Source organism: Muscardinus avellanarius (assembly GCF_963383645.1).
Source record: "Muscardinus avellanarius genome assembly, chromosome: 5".
NCBI lineage: Eukaryota > Metazoa > Chordata > Mammalia > Rodentia > Gliridae > Muscardinus > Muscardinus avellanarius.
This window is the reverse complement of record NC_137790.1, coordinates 110,725,724-110,734,327: the sequence shown is the minus strand read 5'-3', so window position 1 is coordinate 110,734,327 and position 8,604 is coordinate 110,725,724. Positions and strand designations below refer to the sequence as shown.

At 39.2% G+C, this 8,604-nt stretch overlaps 1 protein-coding gene across 1 annotated transcript; it reads right to left on the bottom strand.

The window, feature by feature from the left end:
* Nucleotides 1–4,402: 4,402 nt before the first annotated feature.
* SLITRK3 (SLIT and NTRK like family member 3) lies at nucleotides 4,403–7,348 on the bottom strand (the record flags this gene model as incomplete). The annotated part of the gene is made up of 1 exon (XM_080696808.1): nucleotides 4,403–7,348. The coding sequence occupies one exon, from the start codon at nucleotides 7,346–7,348 to the stop codon at nucleotides 4,403–4,405; it is 2,946 nt and encodes a 981-aa protein (XP_080552934.1).
* Nucleotides 7,349–8,604: the final 1,256 nt, after the last annotated feature.

Genomic DNA, 8,604 nt, shown 5'->3' with positions numbered 1-8,604 from the left:
ATTCCCAAAGTGAAGGCTTATAATTTCATCCAGATTTACTTGGATGGTGGCTAGACAGAAGCAAGAAAAATAAGTGCATAAAACTGAAATTGTTATACACGTAAGAAAAATGCATAATTTACATATAATTCCTAGTATATAAACTATATACATGTATATACAATGTATATACACATATAATAGCACTATGTATAGATATATGTACACACACATGACTAGCCAATTACACATGTGTTATTGCTCCTATTACTTTTAAAGGCCTATTACATAATAAGTAGAAATACTTTTATGGTGGATTTAATGATATTTATGCTCTGTTCACCTGAATTTTTATAGTGGGGAATTTTGAGCTAAGTACAACTTAAAAATGTCTAAGTCCAAATTAAACGAGGTCAAATCACTTAAGTTGGAGTGCTTGCAGGATCACGTCCTCTTGCGTTATTCTAACACATCATAGTCATATGTCTCAAATTTTGTGAAGCATTTCATTAATATTTCTATTGTCAGAGCCATTTCACCAAGGTACAACATGTATGGCTTAGACAACGTAGTTGTAAAAGGACAGGACTGTACAAATAATTAATTTATGCTAAATGAATTAAAATAGCATGTTTCAATGAGTATAGAAACATCCCCCTCTTCTGCATTGTGGATTTTCATAATTCTAAACACAAATAGTATTGTTTTCAGATATCAAGAATTTAAAACTAAAAATTCCCCAGTCAGAAAAAAATAATAAACTTTTCAAACTCAGTCATTAAACTTTCCTTGTGATTCTCTGTCTGAAATTTTATTAAAAATATGGTATTCATCACCCTTATTGTGCAATTAGATGAAATAATATACCTTTCTAAATAAAAATATAAAAGCATCCACATAAATAATACCATATAGTGATATATAACATGTTAAAGCTATTACTGAATTAAACTAAGAGTTCATTTGTAATTATTTATCACTAATCATGTTTAAGGGACATTACAAGATGTTATTTCCATATAGTATTACTATAATTAATAATAAAATCACAATGAATAATAGGTATTATCTGTCAGATTCAGATTTGTTTCAGTAGCAGACCATTGCTATGAAATGAATTAGTTATAGTTATCTATTTTTCCTTAAAAATAAATATTTCACTGCAGCAAAAACATAAAGCAGATCCTCATCTATACCTATATTAATATCCATGGTGCTTTATGAAAATGTATATGGTATTATAAATTAAAGATAACTTGCATAATTTTAGTGCAAAATTAAAACAAGTGGCCTAGGCAAGGGGTAGAGAAGACCATGGAAGCAAAAAAATACCCTCTTAAATACAAAATCCCATTCTTATACAAATTTATTTTCCCTAAGTAAATAAATATATTCCTCATTCAAGGGTGCAATTGCTACCTTTATTTAAGACAAGACAGTCTTATATTTTATATTTGATATATATAGACATTATAATTTCCAAGTTATTTTTAAATTTAATATGACTTATGGAGAAAAATTTTTCAAACACCAAAAGCACCAGGGTCTTTAGGGATTGTCCTTTAACCTGATTTTTATAATATATCATGTTATGGATGCATGTATGATTATTAAGGAAGTTATTATTCCCAGAATTTTCTTTTACTTTGAATTTGTTTTGAATATGCTTTCATCAAAATATTTGATTAGGTGTGTTGGAAGTATGATAAAATTCCCATTTGGAGGGACTCCATCCATACCTTGGGTTTAAAAATACTTAAGGAAGAGTCTACTGGCTTTCTTTGCTTTAAAAGAAGATTTTGGTGAAGGAGAGAGAGAGGATTATAAATAATAAGCCAGGTGAGATAACTAGGGAAAAAAAAAACTAGGGAAAAAAATAACTATGAGAAAAGTTTAAAAAAATAGATGCCACTATTTCTTAAATGACACCTAGTTAGTCCTGACTTTCTGGAATAAGGACTTCATTTTGATATTTTATAAATAAAGAATCCCATTCATGGATTCCCCCCCCCAAATAATTCCAAAATATACTTCAAGTAATTAAGGGTGAAATTTATAGATATAACATGTCATATGCAAGTCGGCCCTGAAGAACTGCATTTTATATTAGTACTCTTGTTATTTTTATTTTTTATACATGCCTATGTTGACATCAAGAATTATGTAAATTATGTTCTAGACTTTGTTGAGATTTTTTTAAATATTTGCCATACAACTTTAGAAGCTGCTGGTATTATTTTTTTCTTGTGGGAAAAATGTAATGTAAGGCATCAGTGACTCATGACGAATTACATTCAACATGTAATGACAATTTCTAAGGGCAGCTTGAAAAAACTAGCAGAGAAGGCCGGCCAAACTGCACTAGTCAGTAGCTACTGGGTGTGGATCGCTGGAGCTCTGCTGCCCTCTACTGTCCTATCAAGAAAAGTGCCTGCCTCAAAGCTCTCCGCTTTCTTTTCATCCAGATACTAGCGTCCTCAAATCCAATTTTCTTTGGTTTCTCTCACATGTAAATGGATCATAACTGGGGTTATCATCAAGTTAATTTCACAACACTACTTTAATGTCATACGGAAAGGAAAATTCATTCAGCGTCCACTGTCTTAATTCTAGCATTACTGGGGCCATTTGCCTAAGTGGTTGGGAAAAACTGTAGCCAAATGGTAGTGACAATTTCCACAGATAACAGTACTCTGGCAGTCAAATTTGGCTTTCAAGTCTTTAGTTTTGATTGGGCTGTGTGAAGGGAATGGGGTGTGTGAGGGGTATTTGTAATCTTAGAGCATATTTTTAAAGAACAGTGATTCTACTTCCCTTTATGTCATTTACTATTTTAAGATGCATCGATCCTTAATTATTTTCTTCCAAGTAACCCTGTACTTCTTAGCAATCTAGTTACTTTATTTTCTCTCAACTGCATACTGCCTAAGAAGCCTAAGAAACAGTGCCTTATTGGGTAACTCTGAAATTCACAGTCAAGAAAAAGTGAACTATAAATCAGACTTTGTTAAGTCCCAATTGAATCCTGGTATGGGAAAGAGGCGATGGATTATAAGATTTGTCAACATCACAGTGCATCATACTTGTTAATAAATTAGCTTTCTGTATAACAAGTAAAAGAAAAAATAGTTTTAAATGGGAGCACAAAAGGCATGGCATAGCTGAAGTTTAAGGTTCAAGCTTTGTATCCTCTATATATAATGTATTATGTTTTTTTCAAAAACTTTTTATTAGGAAAGCTATACCAGACGCATAGTCACTATACAATGATTAAACATTACCTTTACAATTTATAATCACTGAAATTACAGAATAAATATATGCACATTTCTTTTGAATCTTTGTGTGTGAGAGAGAAAACATTAAAAGTGCTTCCTACAAAGCTGTTAGTGATATATACCCAGTTGCTTTTTATTTTTTTAATATTATATATTTATATATGTATATATATATATATATAAGAAAGTGCAGATGTTCTCCAAAAAAAAAAAAAAATCTTGGCATCAGGATGAAGTGTCACAAACAGGGTGCTCTTCCCTAGGTGTGTGTCCCTGGCTGTTAAATCACCAGGCCTTCACTTCGTAGGATCCAGCCTCGAATGCGATTTTCCCCAGGGTGGAGGAGAGATGCTGTGATCTGTACACTAGGGATGAAAGAGCTGTGGAAAGGAGAGAAATGGATCAAACCAGAACTAAGTGCATTGGCTTACATGGGAGTGGTGTGTGTGTGTGTGTGTGTGTGTGTGTGTGTGTGTGTGTGTGTGCACTGCCTGCACCATCTACAGGTTTAGGGGGACCTAACTGTGTGCGGGGACTTGTGGTTGGCATATGGGTGTGGACAGGTATGGGTGTTAGAGACAAAAGAGTGAGAACATTCAAGCAAGGCCCGCCCCTCCCTCCCGCCTTGCAGTTTTCAGGCATGCAGCAAACTGCATTGTTAATACATGTACAGAATCTGTGCCATGGTGAGAAGAGGAAAGAAAACCACAGATGTCAACTTCCCCCCTCCCTTTCAAATGAAACTACAATTAAAGAAAAAAAGTTACTGAAAATAAAAAGACACGTTGAATTTTACTTAATCAGGATCAATACAACGATCCCCAATATACCTTATACATGGCACAGTCAAAGTCTCAAGTTTCAGTATAAAAAAATAATGGTAACATTTGCTGGCAAAAGTCTGCGAAGGCACTTCATTGATTAATGATCTGAGTATGGCCCTTCCTCCAAATCATATCTGAGAGGGGAGAGCACACATCTGTATTCTCTAATTATCATGCGGTTTCAATTCTGTTCAGGACAGGGAAGATCGTGAGGATGGAGTTATTGGGACCAGTATAAAAGGAGCAAGGGTATATTTCTTTTATTTTTCTTTTCTTTTGAAAAAAAAAAAAAAAAAGCACTGATTTAGTTTCTTCTTTCCGTTAGAACCTATACGTCGTTTTCTCCAGCACTTCGAGGTAATCCGGCTTGGTTTGAAGTTTGGCCCTTAACTCGAGGTAATCACTTTTTTGGGTTTGGTGGTCTGTGAAGCCCTTTCCAGCTGAGAAGAGAAGGGTTTCTTTGAGCCTGGCGTCCTGCTGTAAGTCTGGATATTGCATGCCAGGAGCGTGGACGTGTAGTTCCTTTAATTTGGGCACTGTACCATACAGACAGTCCACAAATCCCACTGTGCAGGGGGCCGGCTGCGGCCTCTCTCTGTCAAGCAGCAGGCCGCCGCCGCCAGCACAGCCTCCCGCAGGCGGAAACAGCACCACCCCACCATTCTTCTCATGGTGGCGGAACCCAGCTAAGTCTCCCCCAGATCCCCCGACTCCCCCTGAAACCCCACCGACGGCAGAGTGGTGAGGGTGTGGGTGATGGTGATTGCCCGTCACTATGGTATTGAGCTGGGAGCTGGAAACCGCCAGGGCCCACTCCTTCTCTTTTTCCAGTAAGGTCCGGTAGTTGTTGTGGTTCTCCTTGGGTGTTTCTGCAAACTGCTCACTTCCTAGGAGAACCTCCCCCATTCCTGGGGCTTGGGCCCCGGGGCCCCCGCGTTCTGCGCCCCCGCTTTCCTGGGGCGCTGAGACAGTCACGTCCTCCTCCTCGCGAGGCTTGTAGATGGGGTTGTTGCACATCTGGGTAACCGGATGGGGGATGTACTCGTATACATGGCCCACTGGAGGGGCCTTTTCTGGGGAGGAGAGGGTCGGGCGACCTCCACCCCCGCTACCTCCACCACCGCCTCCGCCATCCTCAAACAGCCGGTGGCATTGCATCTGGATGCCCGTGAGGTCCACACCTTCTTGTCGCTTGCTTCTGAAGGGCAGCTTCTTCCGACGCCTTCGGAGCACATAGGCGAAGAGGCCTGCAGCAACAAAGACTGCTGAAAAAAACAGAACCAGCAGGCTGAGAATCAACACAGAGAGTGGCACAGGCCCCCCGGGGGGAGAGAACTCATAGGGTGATACGCTTGTTGGTCCCCCAACAAGGTGTGAGTCTCCCGGTTGGGCTGGCGATGCGCCGTCGGGCGCCAGATGCAGCATCTCTGGGCACAGAACCTCCAGCTCAATGGTCCGCACATCACGGTGAGTGAGGTTCTCCGGGCTCCTACAAAGCACATCACCTACCACACTGACTGAGCTGATGGTCTCAATCCACTGTTTAAAGGGGACCAGGTCACACGTGCAGTCCCAAGGATTCTCATTGAGGTCTATCTGAACAATGGCATTCAAGTGTTCAAGAACACCAGCCACAGGAAGATAGAGGAAGTAGTTCTTCCTTAAGTTAAGTCGAGCCAGAGACGTGCCTGCAAAGGCATCTGTTGGCAAGGTCCTCAGCAGGTTATTATTGAGAAATAGCAGCTTCAAGTTGGGCATGAGGCTGAAGGCTGCAGGCTGGATTTCTCTGATAACATTGAACTCAAAGTACAAATAGTGCAAACTCTGTAGGCCCCTGAACATGCCTGGCGTCAGCTTCTCTATGTCATTACCATTGAGAAAGAGGCTCTTTAGGTTGGGCAAGTTGATGAAGGCCCCATCCTGAACATAAGAAATGCGGTTGTTCCCCAGATGCAAGAGATCCAAAGAAGAAAAATTCCAAAAATCAGAACGGTATATTTTCTGAATCAGATTGCTACTCAGGTACAGTTTCTTGGCATTCAGTGGCCTTGGAAGAAGTTCAGAAATGTTATTAAATCCTCGCTCTTTGCAGTTGACAGTCAAGCCAAGGTCATTGATATGCAAATTACAGGTACACCCTGTAGGGCATATGATGGGAATAGGTGGTCTGGTCTGATATGGAGCAATGGGAGGTTGATTTGGGCCGGGGTATAAAGCTTGGGAAGTGGAAGGTGGCCTTGGAGTTCGGGGCTGTTTGGTGGGCTTAGGCTGTTTATTTGAGGACTTGTATTCAACAGAAGAAGCAGTAAAATGGACAGAGGACAACATTGAGGAAGGCTTGGTTGGCCATGCATGCTCCTTGCTTGATGACAGGTGGGGAATCCCCAAACTAGCCTCCACCTCAGAGTCTGATAACAAGGGACAGAGCTCTGTCTTCCTGATTTCTCTCAGGTCCTTTCCATGGAAATGGAAAGGTGTCTCACAGGTAATGTCTCCCACCAGGGCAGTGTAAGGAATGCGTTCCAGCCAACTCTTCAGTTGTACAATCTCACATGTACAGTTCCAGGGATTCTCTTCTAGCTGGAGCTCCATTAGGCTTCTGCCAATGTGATCCAGCATGCCTCGGTAAAAAAGAACCTTTAGCCTGTTTCCACGCAGGTCTAAATGAGTTAAAGAGACAGCCTTAAATAAATTGGTTGGAAGCATGGGGATGAGATTATCATTTAAAATCAGAACCCTTAACTTACTTAGGTTCCGAAACGCCCCACTCTCAATACGTTTAATGACATTGTAATCTGCCTGCAGATATTCCAGACTTTCCAGGCCAAGGAAGGTATCATTTCTGAAGACATCTAGTTTGTTCTCATGGAGATACAGCCTCTTTAAAATCTTAAGACCATTGAAAGCTCCCATTTGAATGTCCTGCAAAGCATTGTTCCCAAGGTTAATGGATATGGCATTATTCAAGTGAAGAAAACTGTTGGTGTATAATTTCCTCATTGAATTCCTCTGCAGATATAGTTTAAAAGGCCTTGACCAGAACTCAGTGATCTGACTAATATTTGTAAATCCTTTACTGTCACAATGTATATGAAAAAGGCTTTCCTTAACTTCACAGTAGCAGGGATCAAAACAGGGCTCATCAATTTCCTCCGAATCCTCTATCAAGGGAATCGGGGTAGTCCATCCTAGAGCGATTGTGCTTAGAAGAATTATCCACAACATTCTCCCTCTGTGAAGCATCTCAGCTATGGAAGGTTTCATCATTCGTGCTTGATTACAAAACTGCAACAGAAATAAAGATGCAGATTTTTAGCTTTTAGTCATATGCACTATTTTAATTGACTCCTACATGTGGGGCTATTTAAAAGTGATATAAAAACTTCACCAGTTATTGAACTGACAATCAGAATGAGCTAGAAACATCTTTAATGTTTATAGTGTGCCCTATATTTTAAATTTAGGAGACTCTGAAATATTGAAACATGCAAGTGACATTTTCCTGAACCAAGCCATAGTGGGTAAACAGCACATCACAGGAACAAAAGCAGCTTGCGTTGCCTCTCCTAGAACACAACGGAACTGGAATACTGTGTGGCCTTTTAGGTAGGCGTAGGCAGATTCAGTTATGATGGTAATAATTTAGCCATTACATTTATTTGTCTGTTAAAAAAAAACAGACTGACTGACATAAAAAAGAAAATGTCCATTGTAAATGTTTGTAACTCTGATGAGAAAAATAGGCAAAATAAAGATTTCTACTAATAAAACGATATGACACATCCAAAGTTATGATACAAAATAATGAAGTATGAGCCTATTGCCCCATATCAGATATTGAGATGGATAAGATGATTGACATCTCAGGAAACCTTATGGTATCTTTTAAGAAACTATCAAAACATGCCTAATTAAAGTGTGTGGTCAGTAACAAACTATATCCAAAACCCCTTATTCCACACAGATTATCGACATCGCCTTCAACTGAATAACTTCTACATACTTTATCATTTGTCTCTTTAAAGTGTTTAGGTCTGATTAGTCGCTTCTTAAAAAAAAAATACCCATGCAATTGTCAGAGCTAAAGATAGTGACAGCTAGAGGTTGCTAAGCCTAGGAGTGTCTGAATTGAAACACTTGCAGAGCTTGATTTAGAATATGTATCGGTGCCTTCCAGATAAACTGAGGAACCCTGAAAAGCTGGAGTGACTAGGGCTAGTTATAGAAGAGGTAGGTAGTTAAAGTCCAGAGAGGATAGAAACCTCAATTCAAACCTGCTGATACATGGTCTATCACATGAAATACATTCCAGAAAAAGACATCATTCTTTTCCAATCAAAAGAAACATATGCAGTGCACTGTTCTAAAAATAGAGCCTCCTTCCATGGCTTTCTTTCCTTGCTAAATATCATCAGTATATGAAAGTGTGTACATAAATAAATTATAGTGATACCTTTTTAAAAGATTGTTCTTCCTGAGTCACTGAAATACCAATCAAAGTTAAATGGCTGCTTTTAACAAAT